Source organism: Abrus precatorius, unplaced genomic scaffold, assembly GCF_003935025.1.
Source record: "Abrus precatorius isolate BTA unplaced genomic scaffold, Abrus_2018 Scaffold11, whole genome shotgun sequence".
NCBI lineage: Eukaryota > Viridiplantae > Streptophyta > Magnoliopsida > Fabales > Fabaceae > Abrus > Abrus precatorius.
In genome coordinates, this window is record NW_020874303.1 from 5,963,806 (window position 1) to 5,980,576 (window position 16,771).

A 16,771-nucleotide genomic window follows, 5' to 3' on the forward strand; every position below is an offset into this window, starting at 1 on the left:
CTTATATTAAGTTATTCTTAAAAAATTATAAAATCAAGGTGACTGAACTAGTTCATGTTGAAAAAAAAAAGGCAAAATATCGACTATTCAAGGCCGGGTTTCAACTGTCGAGAGATGAAGAAGAGCAGGCTTACAATCAGGGGCACCCTAAATAGGCCACCCTATTAAATAAAAGCATATTTAAAAAACTTTAAAAGAGTGCTTTAAAAAAGAAAGAAAGAAAATGGCTTTTTATACAGGAAGTTGTATCATACATAGTGCATGGATATGTGAGTATTGCTCTCCTCAACTTTCTCCATGGTTATGATGAAATCTAGATTAGGTGTTGTTAAAAATGGATGCACTTAGTGTAGTCGAATACTAAGTACCGGCACTTTCCAATTATATAAATCAAGTGTAGTTTGATCTAAGTTATTGAATGTAGATCAAACAGCACGCATTCTCTGACTGCACCAATAGCATCCTTTATCAACTACACTAAATCCAAATTTGTAATGATGGAGTTGCACATAAAAGAGACTCAAGTCAAATGCATTATGGAGTTGTGACTTCAGGAACTGTTGACATCAGAAAACTCTATCATGGCAAAGTCGGAACACTTTGGAAATGAGAGTATCCGATCCTTAACTTTCTCCAGGTCAATATCTGAATATCTCAACCAAAAAGCTGTATATATAGTCATTTGTTCCAACACTGCTGCCTTTGCTATCACAAATTTTGCCAGAAGAAGCTCATTCTCATGCACATTAAATCCTTTAAACTGAAAAACTTTGAGGCTAGACACAAAGCACTGAGGCACTGATGCAGAAGTCAACGAATCTTTATTTAATTCAGATACACCCTGAAAAATTTTAGTAAAATGAATCACACAACACTTACATTATACATCTAAGAGACACATAAACAACCACTTTAAATTTTTGTGAACCAAAAGCAAGAGTTCAAAACTTACATTTTGTAAAATAAGAGTATTCAGAATTGGAGAATTGTGGAGTAAGTTCAGCAGAGCTTCACCAGTAACCTCGTTTAATTGCAGATAAGTCAACCTTCCAAAAAATGGAAGATGAGTGAAAACATCTTTAGCATGCACTAAAACCTGTTTGACGAGAAAAAACTTGTTCAAATTCCTATTCATAAATTTTCGTTTTAAAGAAAGAATGCCAGAGCCTAGTGAAATAAAGCTTGGTTGTTGTTGAAAGAATGCCAGAGCTAAGAAAAGGTATGAAGGATATTTATCCCTGACTGGTATATGAAGCATTGAGGTTAAATTTTATGCCAATATTTTCACAAAGGAAAAGCTTATTGGAGTTTTAGTTGTCTACCTCAAAAATAAATAAATAAATTAGATGTCCTAAAAAATCATGGCAGGATTGTTATGAACAGAAAGGCCAACCACTTACTTGACATTTAACAATCAGTGTATTTTGTGTCATAAATGTTCAAAATGGGAATGTCTTAACACACCAAATATGTTTTTTTCACAACATAGCAGCTGAAATACATTTCCAGACAGGTTGACCTCATGAGACATTTTATGCAACCACTAGGAAATATACTATTCCACACATCTCTATGCAAAATTCTCATTCACATATCGTTAAATTCAAGCATACCTTGTAAAACAATAATTTCAAGCACTCTACTTCACGGATTTGTCTGAGAAGCCCATGTGCTTGAAACCCAAGATTTTCCATTCGGACCTTTTTGTCCTCATTAACAACAATAACAACAGATGCACTACGAATTGGTGGTGAATTTAATAGAATGATTTCTTGTGCAAGATCACCCTCATAAGAAAAATCTGTTAGATGGGTAGAGAAAATCTTGATGGAAGATTTATATGATTCATTTGATAGGGAGTTCCAAATTGCTATAGAAAACCTTTCAAGTAGTGGTGCTTGTATGGTAATATTCTGCTTAGTTGACCACTCACATCCTCTAGATTCAAACACTTTAAGAACTGGGAAACTAAGAAATAGATCTTCTGAATAAGTGGAGGATTCACTCTCTAACCAGATCCCAGAAATGCTAAGGTTTTGAAGATTTGGAAGACAAGCAAAGATAGGAACACTAAGAGTACATCTCATTTGAAGCACCAATTGTACTAGAGAGTTGCATCTAAAGAGGGAATGGGAAGAGATTAGGACCTTATCAGCATACTGAATGTGAAGCTTCTGGACACCCCTTTTCAAGATAGAGGAGATCCATGCACTAATCTGAGATGAATCATAATGATAACATGTTAAACAAAGAGAGAAGCTTTGGATGCTTGAATTAGCAAGGTGAAGAAGCACTTTGTTCACAAAATACACATATTGTTCCTTTTGCATCTTCTTCCCAGAACAAAGCAAACTATCATTAAACCTTAGACTGGTGATGGATTTCCAAGCATGAATCCACCTTGTTGATAACACACTAGTATGGATAGCCTCCATAGTTGGAAGGAAAGACAGGACGTGACCAAGAATGCTTTCATGGAGGTTGCTAATTATGTCTTCTTCTCCTACCACTGTTTCCCCTGTAGTAAACTGTTTAGTTGTATCATCCATAGTTGCTGCACTTGAATCCATGACAACAAATCACCTGGTACATGATTTGTGACAATGTTAAATTATTAACTAGGAATAAAACAAATCTATATTATATCCTAAGCATGCAAGTGCAACACTTTATGGGGAGACTATAAAAAAACTATGCAAGGTGAATATGTATGAAAGATAAATGCCTGAGAGAGAGCTTTGAAGTTTCTGGGTTGATAAATTTGGCAATACAGCTCCTACGTGATTTACTAGCTACATGCCTACATCAACTAACCACATCAATATAGTTTAAAGAAATAAAGTAGTGTGAACCTTCCTCTTAAAATTTACCTCAGCAAGTCAAGCAAATTGCCTTGGATAAAGCCTTAAAGATCTAATGAATGAAAATCGAGTTTTCGAGCACATCAATTAATTGGATGCATTCGGGTTATATTTATATAATGAGTTAGAAACAGCATGAGCGAGAAAAGGAAAATGATTAGATGGTCCAAGACCACCATATGTTCATGATATCAGCCATTTATCATGTAATATATGGTAAAGTTTTTTAATTCAGAATATGAAACTATTAAATTTTAGCCATGTGTCGCACGATGATTGATTAAGATCATGGACATGGAGATTAGGAAAAAAAAAAAAAAGATACGACTTCCATTTGATATAAATTTAAGTCCCACCTGCTTATTGCAATTTTAAAATAACAATGAATAATTAAAAAAGACCTGAACAATGCAATTGAAAGAATAGTATACAATGGGAAGCACATGAATAAGGAAACAGGGCTATTTGTTTAATACACAATAATTTTAAGGATGTATAAAATAATTATTTTTAAAGGTTTAATAAAAATTAAATTTTATTTTTGTTAAATTATGCGAATTATATCTTTTTAATAAACGTTTATTTTTACTTTCTTGATTAGTACCTTAAGACATTGGTCGGCACTTCTCTTTTTTATTTGATTACAATAATATTTTTCTTTCAAAAAGTAGTCATAATTATTAAATTTTAAAATGATTCAAATAAACTTTTGAAATATTCAAAATAGAAATATTTTTCATAAAAAAACTGAGAAAAAAGAAAGAAACTCTCATGGAAAGGCTTTTATATTTTATTGCATTTATTGAGAAGTGTGAAGATTGCAGAGATGTTCATTTGCATCGAGTTATATAAAAAGTTGGAGGTGGGACCGTGAGAACCATGTGACGGCATTGAGGTAGGGAGCACGTTACGGAAACGAGAAACACCGTAAGCTATTGTACCAGTAACACACTAATTTTAGATAGTTTTAATTTAATAGTTAAATTACTAGTTAAGAAATAAAATAAAAAGCAAGTGGCAGAAATTATGTGATAAATCAATCTCTATAATTATCAGTACTTATTTTAAAATTTTTAAGAGTATTGTGAAAGGGAAACATTTTTAAGAATTACTTTTTTATCATGTTAAATGTTTTTTACATTATATATTTATTTTTTAATTGATATTAAATTAATTTTTAAATTTTAAATTTATCTAATACAATATAATATTTATTATTAATAATTATAATATATATTTATTATATTTTAGAAAAAATATAATATATATTTAATTATTTATTGAAATAATTTGATTGAATGATACTCGTAAAACAGAAAAAAATTACTAATTATTATTATAATAAATTCATTTATTTCGTCTCTTCGTACCTTTGTATAATTTCAATTTTGTGAAAACAAAGATATTAAAATTTTATTTTAAAAATGTTTATTATGTTAAAGATATAAAAATATAACAAATAATTATTTTTAGTAAATTTTTATTACTAACATTTGTTTAAATTCAACTTAAAAAATTGAGATTAACTAAATTATTAAAATTGAAAAAACTTTCAAACTATAAAAAAAATAATTTAAAAATATTTAAAAAGTAAAAATGCATAATTTTTAATTAATTAATATAAAGTCTTATATATTAAATACATTTAATTTTTTTAAATATAACTAATAATTAATAATTATAATCATCATTAATCATTAATAATATAACTATTGAACGCATAAATCGGTTTGTTAGTTGTTTTAGTTTAAGCCCATTAGTTCGTTGTAAATTATATCACATTGTCTATTTCTTCTTCTTCTTCTTCTTCTTCTTCCTTTTTTTTTAATCTCTCTCCTATTTCCTTCCAGACAACTCAAAATTTACTATGCATTACACATTATACATTTTTTGTATGAAAATAAATTTGTCTACATTTTTATAAATTGAGAATAATTTATCTTCTCAAAATTAGTTAAGTTAATGAAAAAACTTCTAAAAAAATAATGAAATATAAGTTGATTTTATTTTATGAATAGAGTTTAATTTATTTTGTTAATTAATTTTTTATTCTTATAAATACTTATTAAAAAGTTTATTTAATATGGGCTTCCACTTATTACACTACAGCAAGTAAAAAGGATGCTTGGCTTATTAACAATTGTTCTCAGGTGAAAAGGGGCAATATGTGGATTAAGTAACTTGAATCATAAAACCCTTAAGTGAACCAATTTAAGAGGGTGTGAAGTGAAATGAAGTGCAGCAAGAGGGATTATCATTTAAGAGGGTGAACCTTTGGCAAAAGTGTTTTCCCCTGCCCCAAAAATTCAAATAATGTAAAGCAATCACCTCAACCGACAATTAATTGAAAGCTTCTTTCAACAACTTATTTCAGTGAAGAACTATGAACAAAAGAAGCAAGTAGTGAAGTCTTCTCTTTACAATTTCGTCTATGAATGTACAAGTCAGGTGCCATCATCATCCACATATTAATTAACTTAAAAAATGGGGGCGTGGATGATCGTGAGAGACATGTTTATTATTTCATATAATAATTTCAGTTGATGTAAGTTGAGCATAATCATTCCTTACACGTTGACTTATGGCACTATTTCTTCACAACCATGAAGATGGGTTGCTGGATAGCTTTGAAATAAAACTATTGTACTTAAAATGTCACCTTTTTTTTTCTATTGTCAAACTTAAAATGTCTCTGGAAGTTTGAACCAACTTGTCTTGTTCCATCTTCATCTTAAAAATCATGTGGCTATAGTCTATTTTGACACTCAAACCCATGGCATTATCAACGAAAAGGAAGCAAGTTTTCACACTCACCTACCCATTTTTTGTTTCCTTTCCTACCCTCTCTTTCTCCAGGCAAACCAAAACTTCTTAGTGATAAATCCCATGGAAGAGAATCTCCAGCAATAATAATAAGCATTGTGAGTTCGAATGTGCAGATATGACCTTTAGCATTAGTGATGACTAACTAAGAGCTGTGGAACTAGACTCTAATTTTAGCGAAGGTTACTGTGCCAAGTTCAATTATAGTAGTGGTTGAAAACATTGTGAGTGAAAAGGGAAAAGAATATCACCGATGATAATAATAATGATAATAAAAATAAACTAAATTAGTCTATGAGATTGTAATGACATCATTTTAGTCCTTAAAATAGCATCACACATGTACATGTTACGGTTAATTGACATTAAAAATCCAATTGTTCAATAGAATGTTATATCAAAGATTAAAAGGACAATTTTAAAAAGTAAAGAACTAACATCTCTATACATGTTATCTCAAAAACTAATTTGTGAGTTTCTCTTCAAAACCATGGAGGTTGGGATTGGTGTTGGTGGAAAGCAATCCTGACATGATGAAAACATTATTTCTGTGGGCTTGATTCACTTTTGAGTCACAATGTCTCTTCCTCCATTCCTCATCCAATACATCTCATACCTAGAAAGCCCCCTTTCCCCTCATCTTTCTATAAAAACAAAAATTCTTAAAAGAAAAAGCTTATCTAAATACACCTTATTTTTATTTTTTACAATGTTTTGGTGAAGTAAAACACACAAGATCCCCCAGATATTACTATAATTTAACAGTGGGGCTTAGGAAGCGTTGACTTCAGAAAATTCTATCATGGCAAAGTTGGAACACTTTGGAAATGAGAGTATCTGATCCTTAACTTTCTCCAGGTCAATATCTGAATATCTCAACCAAAAAGCTGTATATATAGTCATTTGTTCCAACACTGCTGCATTTGCTATCACAAATTTTGCCAGAAGAAGCTCATTCTCGTGCACATTAAATCCTTTAAACTGAAAAACTTTGAGGCTAGACACAAAGCACTGAGGCACTGATGCAGAAGTCAACACATCTTTGTTTAATTCAGATACTCCCTGAAAATAATTGAGTACAATGAGTGATTCATCACTTGTTATATATCTAATAGACACTTAAACAAATACTTTGAATTTCTGTGAACCAAAAGCAAGAGTTCAACACTTACATTCTGTAAAACAAGAGTATTAAGAATTGGGGAATTGTGGAGTATGTTCATTAGAGCTTCACCAGTAACCTCGTTAAGTTGCAGATAAGTCAACCTCCCAAAAGCAGGTACATGGGTGAAAATATCTTTAGCATGCAACAAAGCCTGATTGACAAAGAAAAACTTGTTCAATTTTTTCAAAGTCAAAATTTTCTTGCTTTTTGGATGCAATATAGCCAGAGCTACTAAAGGTACGATTAGAACTTGGTAGGATCTTACCAAGAAAAATGTTCAATGTTGTGTCCTACAACGTTTCTTTTTGGCAATATTCTATAATACTTTGTAAAGGAACTATTAAACAAAAACATAACTGTATTTAATATCTTTAAAATATCAAAATATTTAACACTTGTTGTATTTAATAAGTAAAAACTATTATAAGAAAATTTAGATTATTCTTCTATCAATAATTTTCACAAGTGAAAAACTTAAACAGATAATTAGTTGTCCTAAATAAGAGGGCAGAGTTGTTGTTCATAATGAAACACAGACCCACCGCCTAAACTATCCCTACTTTTGACAAACCCATCTTTATACATTTTTATATTTGACAGTTTACACAACAGTTTATATTCTATTAAAAATATTCAAAAGACAAAATCTAACAATCCAAATATATATATATATATATATATATATATATATATATATAGCAAAGTGGATGCCGGTTTCTGCAGTTGAAGAGCATTTCTAGACACGTATGGCTTTTGTATTATAAACCATGTTATGCAACCACCGGCAAATAACTATTTCACTCATCTCTTTGCAAAATTCCCTTTAACGTATCACAAGAAGAAAGCATACCTTGTAAAACAATAATTTCAATCGCTCCACTTCACGGATTTGTATAAGAAGATTGTGTACTTGAATCCCAAGTTTTTCCATTTTGCCCATTTTGTCGTCATCAACAACAATCAGAACAGAAGCACTGCAAATTGATGATGAATTCAATAGAATGATATCTTGCTCAAGATCACCCTCATAAGAGAAATCTGTTAAATGGGGAGCAAAAATCTTGATGGCAGATTTACATGATTCTTTTGATATTGAGTTCCAAATAGCTATGGAAAACCTTTCAAGCAGAGGTGCGTGTATGCTAATGTTCTGCTTTGTTACCCACTCACATCCTCTAGATTCAAACACTTTGAGAACTGGGAAACTAAGAATTAGATCTTCTGAATAATTGGAGGGTTCACTCACTAACCTAATCCCAGAAATGTTAAGATTTTGAATATTTGGAAGACAAGCAAAGATAGGAACACTAAGATTACATCTCATTTGAAGCACCAATTGTACTAAAGAGTTGCATCTAAAGAGGGAATGGGAAGAGATTAGGACCTCATCAGGATACTGAATATGAAGCTTCTGGACACCCCTTTTCAAGATAGTGGAGATCCATGCACTAATCTGAGATGAATCATAATGATAACATGTTAAACAAAGAGTGAAACTTTTGATACTTGAATTGGCAAGGTGAAGAAGCACACTCTCCACAAAATACACAAACTGTTCTTTTTGCATCTTCTTCCCAAAACAAAGCAAACTATCATTAAATTGTAGACCAGTGATGGATTTCCAAACATGAATCCACCTTGTTGATAACACACTAGTGTGAACGGCTTCCATAGTTGGAAGGAAACACAGGATATGACCAAGAATGCTTTCATGTAACTTGCTAATTATGTCTTCCCCATCAACCCCGGCTTGCTTAGAAGAACATTTTGTGGTCGTGTAATTATTCTGAGTGGCAATACTTGAATCCATGACTTTGAACAGCTAGTCCACAATTTCTGAAGATGTCAAGTTTCACCAATAGTTAAAATATCAATGTTAAAAGGAAAATAAAACAGATCTATGTATAAATGTATCATAACTACAAGCGTGCACTGTTTAGGAGGAACATTAGTATATGTAAAAATATATGCATGACTGAACAGAACAGTTTCTGGATTGAGGTTGAGAAATGCTAATTGAGTAAATTTGCCCATTCTGATTTCTGGGTAATGCTCAGAATGTGTCAGAAACATAGTGCACAGTGAGGTGAGACATAACTGAGAAATTAATTATGCTGCATAGAAAACAGAACGAGAAAACTAAAACTTTTATTTCATATATATTTAATTTCCAGTAGCTAACTGAAAATTTGTTATTCAAAAAAAATAAATTAAGAATCGAATAGGAAGAAGAGTAGAATATGCAAATTGAAGCAGATGAAAAAGGAATTAAGACTCACCAAAATGAAGAAAAACTAGAGCATCACAGAAAGTATGGAGAAAAAATTAAAATTATAATAGAACACATCATTGAGGGTCTGAGTTCAGTTTCCAGCAACAGTGTTAGAACTTCAAGGGCATGCAGTTTAGATGAGTAACTTAATCTCCACCTATATATGCAGAGCTATGCTGTATATTACGAAACACGTAATGTTTAACAGGTTAAGTAATTAAATTAAGGAAAAAGAGATTAGTTAGTGTTTTACATTAATTAATTATGATTTGTGATTGGTTTTGTGTTTACAGTTTTAATTGAAATTATGGTTGGTTCTTCATAGTTTTTCTACTGCTTTCATCGAAAATTTTTCAATAAAAATTATAATTTTTTAATAATATTAATGTATTAAATTATGTTTTTTCAATAAAAATTTGTTATAAATAAATTTTTTTAACTTATGCAATTTTATATAAATTAAAAAATTCAATATATAGAGCTAAAGTTATTTAAAAAATAAACAAATGTTTAATTAATATTATCATGTATTTTAAATTAAATAAAAAATAAATATTTGTATGTGGACCCAAAATAGTTGCAAAATAAGGGAAACTCTCTTAATTTTTAACACGTCAAAACAGAAAATTTACAACTCTCTACGTTCGTACATATTGAAATGAATTGAATTATATTCCATTTATGATAAAAAAAAAGTATTATTTAAATATTATAAAAAATAATTTATCTTATATTATATTATATTATATAGTAGAGGTGAAGCCACGTCTACTAGAGTGGTGACAATCATTGTTTGCAGAGAGGTAGTTGGCATGGAAGTGGCCCCAAACGCTAAGGAGGTAGCTAGCACGCTAAATTAATGCCATGACTTTCCGGTGCCCTACACTTTCAACTTAACTATTTATTTTGTAAGCTTTTAATATACTTTTTTACACATTTGTTATTATTATTATTATTATTATTATTAGAAAGTGAAACTTATGAAAGTATGTGTCCCTTGTAGCTTAATAAATAAAAAACATTAGTCTCAATAAATTTATTTATATAAAATATAAAGAGTACATCTTCTAAGAGGGGCTTTTAATATAAAAATAAAATACGTAACTTTAGATTATATAACTATACATTATTTATTTTAATTATTATATTAATTATGCTATTTATTTTGATTACAAATATGATATTTAAGTTATAAAAAATAGGATTTTAAAATAAAATAATTATTAAAAATTTTAATTAAAAAATATTTTTGTCTTCAAATTTAAAAAATCATATATGATATATAATTATATCTTTATATCATTTTATATTTATCAAATAGTTTAACAACTCACTTATTGAAAGTGAGTTGGTTTGGGTTGAAAGGTGGTTCAGTCTGAATTTGGGTTTTGGGAATGACTGTGGGAAAGCAAAATTGAATATTCAAAGAGAAATGTTTGGTTTTTTGGTTTGGAGATTAATTTGAGTTGTTTTGCAATTTATGTATTTTGTTGTTTTTCTTTTTATTGTACTGGTTGTGTTTGTTTTTCTTAAATGCTACAAGTCTTTCTTTTTTTTGGATTTTTTGGGCCATTTTTTAGCTTCATTTTTTTTTTCTTACATCAAGCTCTGACTTGATATTAAAATTTAACTGTAAGTTCAATTCAAAGATTAAAATAATATAAATTTTAAATTTGGATAACTTATTTGTCTTAAAAATTTGAATGACAAATTATATTTATAGTTACCGCTAAAAAAAATAATCTCATTTATATATTTTTTTAATTGACACTTAACCCATCAATATAAACTTTTATTGTCTCACTTTCACATTAAGGTACAAGAATATCTCTTCTTTTCGGAGACAATGTTTCTGTTTTTCTTTCATAATATGTGTATTCTCTAGAGTAAAAAATCCCTTTAGCTACATTAGCTGATTGATCTACTCAATAAAAATTATTTTTATTATAAAAATGATTTTATTTTATATTTTAAAATAATAAATATTTTTTTATTTGATACTTACTCTAATAGTTAATAAATAATTACAAAAGAATATATTAAATTTGACACTCATAACCTACACACTAAAATAAATTTAGCATAATCATATTGCGTACAACCAACAAGCGTAAAGCGCACTTGCACTCTGTCATTCACAAAACTACATTCTCTAAATGATGTATTATTTTAAAATTATTTTTTTATTATTTAAATACAAGAATTATAATACTTATAAAATATATGTCTCTCTCTCTCTCTCTCACACTGCATTTCCAGTGAAGAGGTGTTGGTGTTGTTAGAATGTCTTGCAATGGACAGAAGAAGTAAAATAAAGCATAAGCTTGATGAAGTTGGCTGGAGTGTTCACTTCTGGTCTTTAATCTTTGTAATGCAGAGAAAATGAGAGTTATGGGAACAGTGAGTCAGCATTTCAGATGTTTGGTCTAAATTATTTTTATAGCAAAGAAACAAACTTTAACAGACATATTGATGATGATTATGAGTAATTGGGGCCATAACATGTGAAATTAAAGGAAGAATCTAAGTCATCCATTCCAAGTCGAAATCCATCTCTGAAAAAGAAAACCCACCAATATGAAAGAAAACCTCAACTAAAACAAAGTAATTATCCCCCACAGCTTGCATTAACCGATCAAGCACATCGTAGATCGACTAAAACGAGTTTTACATTTAGAGTTGTAGTAAGAGCAAAGCATTACATAATTCTTAAGAGTTTGATATATTTTGCTTCAAATAAAATTTATCAAGTTATTTATTTCTTGTTAATTGGAAGGGTGGATTTTAGCTAAAAGTTGAGCCTCAATGACGGCTTGATTAGCAGGATCGTTAATCCAACCATACCTTTCCTCGAAAATGGACGTTAGTGTGGTTGGTGAATAAGAATCTATGCAATCTTTCCACACATTAGCACTCTCCAAATCCCTCATGACCTCCCAAACACAATTGCAACACTTGAAACCAGATCCAAGGCCAATCATGAGGATTCTATCACCCTTTTTTAGCCTCTTTTTGGCCTCCATGTAGCTAAAAACATACCAAACCCCACTAGCAGATGTGTTACCCCATCTATGAATTGTCATTTTAGATGGCTCAATATCATAATCATTGAGCCTTAACCACTTTGCTACCTCCTCAACAACTGCCCTTCCACCAGGGTGCACACAAAAATGCTCTATTCCAGACTTCAACTCTAGACTCCCCAACATGTTGGACATAAGGGCCTTTTTCATTATGCATTTGCAAAGAAAAACACTAAAATACCACAAAATTTTCCAAAGTGGCAAAATCTTTGGCACCAATATTTTAAGGTTCATTTCTAAGGCTTCAGCAGCAGCCTTTGGGAGACTCCTTGCAAGGCCAAAGCCTGGGTACCCTTGCCCATCTTCCACTAACATAGCACAACCATACGCTTCATCCTTCGCCCCAAGATGGGTTCTTTCAACATGCTTCAACCTCATCATTGCAATTCGCTTTTGGGATGACATGTTTGTGAAAAGCATGGAACACCCACCTGAGCGAAAGAGACAATAAGGAAGCATCATGGACTTAACTTTTCCACAATACCAAGATTGACTCAAACACTCTGAACACACAACAACAGCATAAGAGTTTTTGTATGTCTTTAAAAGTCTTTGCACCAAATCAATGGCAATTCCACTTCCGCAGCACCCCATTCCACCAAGGTTGAAGGCCTTAATGTTGTCCCTCAATTTGTATCTATTTATGATGCGAGATGTGAGGGAAGGAACAGGTACAAAACTGGAAACACTTACCACAAGGATGTCTATTTTAGAGGGAGAAAATTTAGTGCTAGTGAAGAGGTTGTCAAGTGTGTCAAACATAATCTCATCCATTTCTTTGAGGGAATCTTCAACAGTGGCATCTGATTCTCTTCCCTCAATGATGTTTCTTGGGGCGTAAGTGTTTCCTCCAATCCCAGATTTTGTCATGCATTTGAGGAGGAACTTGAATTCCTCCAAACCCAAGCTCCTGTTTCTTAGGCAGATTTTCTCATATAAATCTATGTCGAGTTTGGTGTCTTCTGGAGGTTTGTAGCATTCATAGGCCAACATGTAACACGATTGGTCTCTACGTTTAAGGACCAATTTGAAAAGATAGAAAAACACATAGCATAAGGAAAGAAGGGATAAGAGCAAAATTTCCATGGCTAAGGAGGAGAACATTTGTCCTTGTTTTTAAGTGAAATATTAATCTCTATATATACACATACTAGCTTTTAATTTGATGGGTTGTGAAGATTTGCAAAGTGCAATGTTAGCTCCAATGTTGAAATCATAGTTTTGGAGTATATAATAAATAATTTCCAGATGCATACAGTTCTGGATTATTGGACTTTCGTCTCATAAAGGTGTTAAAAGGAACAACCTTGCCCACTTTTACAATTCCCCGATTGCACTTTGTCGTATAACTGCAATTTTCTATCTTATTTTTAACCTTGATATAAAAGTTTTTAACAGTGATGACATGAGCAAGTACTTGAGTAGATCGACAAGGCTTGTTTTGATAAAATGTTTTATCTTTTCATTTCTTATTTTAATAAATAATTGTAAAAATACTATAGTTACTTTATTTCTTAATTTAAACATTTATATAAGGAGTAGTTTTGAAAATACCAAAAGTATTTTTTTTCACTTACTAATTTTTTAAAATATAAAATAAAAACAAATGCTAATTTTGTTATTATTTAAAACAATTAATAAATAAAAATTAAAACGTTTTCTAAATTTAAATAGGTCCTAATTTGTACACATTTTCAATAAAGAATACAAGTTCCAAAATTTTCAAGAAAACCTCACTTATTTTGATTGGAAAATGATGTCTTTATGGAAAACGTTTGAGGTTCTAGGCTAAAAAATAAGGTCATATATATGTTTAAATGGATTCTTCGATGAACGATTGATCTCAATTATTTTATTTCATCCAACAACTACCCTTGAATTGGTTAACTTGAACAATGACGACTGACACCAACATAAAACTAGAGCCATTCTCCTGGTCATACAAATTTCAGGGCAATTTGCTGTGGGGAATTATGCAACTTTAATTAACAATCAAATATGTTCCTTTTTCATCAAAGAAGTAATCAAAACTTATGGTTCACTTAATAAGACAGAAATATTAATAAAACCCTTTATCTTTAATATTTTTTTATTATTAAGCAAATAATTTTAAAAATGTGTCGTTAATTAAGCAAGCATATATAATTTGAAAGTAACCCAATACTAAAGTAGCAAATTTGAAAAAATAAAATTAAATGAAGAGTACATAATTCACGCAAACCCAAAATTTGAAGAAATTAGAGCATTTTCAAAGAAATTTTTTTCTTCACAAAACTCAAGAACTAAATAAGTAAAATTTGCACAAACACACTCTGGATTTTGAAATTATTCTAATTATGCTGAAACTAACATGTGTATTGAAATGAAAATAAGCAAATAGTTTATTTTCTGTATTCATGCTAATATTATAATATTTTAAACCCAAAGAACTTGGTTCCTTCAATACACTTGCCACAATGAATAGTTACAAATCTCAATATATTGCATGGATTTAAAACATCAAACATTAAAATAGGTGAAAAGCAGAGTGATATAAACAAACAGGATAAATCAAATATATTAGATAGCTAGCTACCAAAATTAAGAAAACAATGATCATATTCTATGCTTTAAATAAACGTGGATCAGACAATTAATCCTTACACTTGCAGGAGTTATTTACCAAAAAAAAAAAAAAGCTAATTGTAAACCTGCTTCAAATTCCACTCAAACTTAACATTAAACCAAATGCAGAAATTACGCTCCATAATTAAAGCATTAAAGTTAATTACAGCAACGACTGTACCCCAAACCATACTAAAGCATTAATATATAACACTATGAGCCTAATTAGTTTACAATAATAGTGAATCTGTGTTAATGTAAAAAAATTTAGTTGAGATTAATTTTGATTCATATTTTAATTTTATTTAATGCTTAAAAGTTAATCCTATCAAAGTATAAAACAAATAGATGCATGTAACAATTTAAATACACCACGTTAGTGTAAACTTTTCCTTTTAGAACTTTATTGGTGGTTGATTAAGTAATGGAACATATTTTTTATATATGGGTTTTTTTTAATTAAAAAAATGAGATTTTTTTGCAAAATTATAAAAATATGATTTTTTTTTTAAAAAAAAATTATCATTAGCGACTTTTGATCAAAAATTGCCACCGATGACTTTTGATATATTTTTAAATATTTAATTATTTTTAAAAAAATTATCATTGACGATTTTTAATTTTTTTAATTTTTTTAATATTTTTTAAAATCGTTATTAGCGACTTTTAAAACTTTATCATTTGTTTGCTTTTTTATCTTTGAATTTCTATACTGCATCAAAAATCATCAATGATGATTTTTGAACTCCATATTCTCGTAATTTTGTAAAAAATCTCATATTTTTTGAATTTTGAAAAATAAAAATCATATAAAAAAAAAGTAGCCATTAAGTAATTGTATCTGTATTTCTTTAAATAAAAAAAAAGGGGATCAGACAAAAGAAGAAAGCAATGTTTCACGGGTATTGTTGTTCTTACATCCATGTAGTAGCTTGAAAGAGAAAGCACAGTGATGGTTAATTTTAACTTTGGATTCTCTCATAGTAACTTTTTTTGGTCAATTTTCTCATATACTTCATAAAATTAACATAACTGGGTTGTATTAATTCTCTTATACCAATGAACTATACTGGAAAGACTTTTACCTTGTGTTATATCCAAAGTGGAATTCAAGTGTTCGTAGTGAAAATGTATTTGGGCCCCATAGTGCACAATAGCCCAACTCCATAACAAATGTGGGTTGTGTACAATCAGACTGGGCCCATCTTTCTTTGCATATTCAGGTTCAGCCGTTAATTGTGTTCTGGCCCATTCTTTTCACACATCTTTTTATTATTATTATCATTCGTAATTAATGGTTTTTTATATATTAAATTCTAAAAAGATTTATAAATCACTGTTAAAATTTAATTTTATAAAAATATTAACACATTCTATAAATTTAATTATGGAAAGATGATCTTTAAATCACTTTCACAACTAAAACTCTAGAAGAATTTTTGAAATTAAAATTCTAAAAAAGAAAAAGTGTAACTATATATTTATGTTATTCTCACCATTTACGTGTTAATAGTCCATCTTAGAATTATCTATGTGCGAATAATCAGTTTCAGTCGCAAGTAATCCATGTAAACCACTCCACTCTGTGTACTATATATTCTAAAAGCCAATGATTATTCCGTATGGTTTAACTTTCATTGCTGATTTGATTTATTTATTCTTTTTTATATATTCTTGGTCTTAATGATTTGATTTCGTATCTGATTTTGTGAATCATTAATCAGATATTTTTTTATGTAGGAATACATGATTAAATGATAATATCATTACCTAAATGGCTATTGACTCAAATTCACTAGAAGTCATACTAAGAATTATTACTTTTAAAAAAATCTTCTACAAAGTTTTCATTCAGGACTACCGACAAGAATCTTCTGTAATCTTAGTTTCAAAATGTAGAAGCTTTTATTATATATTATTGAAATATGCAAGAAACTTCCTAATCAAAAGTACTAAGCTTGCG

General features: G+C 29.8%; 3 protein-coding genes across 4 annotated transcripts; all 3 read right to left on the bottom strand.

Annotated features, from left to right (window-relative positions):
* Positions 1–550: 550 nt before the first annotated feature.
* Positions 551–2,570, bottom strand: LOC113856361 (F-box/FBD/LRR-repeat protein At3g14710-like). Its single transcript, XM_027488148.1, has 3 exons — positions 1,614–2,570; positions 953–1,096; positions 551–841 (listed from the first exon to the last, which is right to left on the bottom strand). The coding sequence occupies exons 1-3, from the start codon at positions 2,568–2,570 to the stop codon at positions 551–553; spliced, it is 1,392 nt and encodes a 463-aa protein (XP_027343949.1).
* A 3,439-nt stretch (positions 2,571–6,009) lies between these two features.
* LOC113855283 (F-box/FBD/LRR-repeat protein At3g14710-like) lies at positions 6,010–9,257 on the bottom strand. 2 transcript variants are annotated; one of them, XM_027486858.1, is made up of 4 exons: positions 9,129–9,257; positions 7,700–8,685; positions 6,857–7,000; positions 6,010–6,746 (listed from the first exon to the last, which is right to left on the bottom strand). In XM_027486858.1, exons 2-4 carry the CDS (start codon positions 8,657–8,659, stop codon positions 6,456–6,458), a joined length of 1,395 nt encoding a protein of 464 aa, XP_027342659.1. In that variant the 5' UTR covers positions 8,660–8,685; positions 9,129–9,257; the 3' UTR covers positions 6,010–6,455. The 2 variants fall into 2 exon arrangements, with proteins under 2 accessions (XP_027342659.1, XP_027342660.1); XM_027486859.1 differs by having other exon boundaries at positions 6,406–6,746; positions 7,700–8,669; positions 9,126–9,242.
* Positions 9,258–11,886: 2,629 nt separating this feature from the next.
* Positions 11,887–14,858, bottom strand: LOC113855521 (3-ketoacyl-CoA synthase 19-like). The gene has a single exon (XM_027487162.1). The coding sequence runs from the start codon at positions 13,306–13,308 to the stop codon at positions 11,887–11,889; it is 1,422 nt and encodes a 473-aa protein (XP_027342963.1). The 5' UTR covers positions 13,309–14,858.
* Between the last annotated feature and the right edge of the window lie 1,913 nt (positions 14,859–16,771).

Coding starts and splice junctions, on each gene's coding strand:
- LOC113855283 (XM_027486858.1), bottom strand. CDS start 8,659: ATGGATTCAAGTATTGCCACTCAGAATAATTACACGACCACAAAATGT. Junction 7,001..7,699: donor TGAAATTATTGTTTTACAAG/GTATGCTTTCTT, acceptor TTTGTCAATCAG/GCTTTGTTGCATGCTAAAGA. Junction 6,747..6,856: donor ATACTCTTGTTTTACAGAAT/GTAAGTGTTGAA, acceptor AATTATTTTCAG/GGAGTATCTGAATTAAACAA.
- LOC113856361 (XM_027488148.1), bottom strand. CDS start 2,570: ATGGATTCAAGTGCAGCAACTATGGATGATACAACTAAACAGTTTACT. Junction 1,097..1,613: donor TGAAATTATTGTTTTACAAG/GTATGCTTGAAT, acceptor CTCGTCAAACAG/GTTTTAGTGCATGCTAAAGA. Junction 842..952: donor ATACTCTTATTTTACAAAAT/GTAAGTTTTGAA, acceptor AAAATTTTTCAG/GGTGTATCTGAATTAAATAA.
- LOC113855521 (XM_027487162.1), bottom strand. CDS start 13,308: ATGTTCTCCTCCTTAGCCATGGAAATTTTGCTCTTATCCCTTCTTTCC.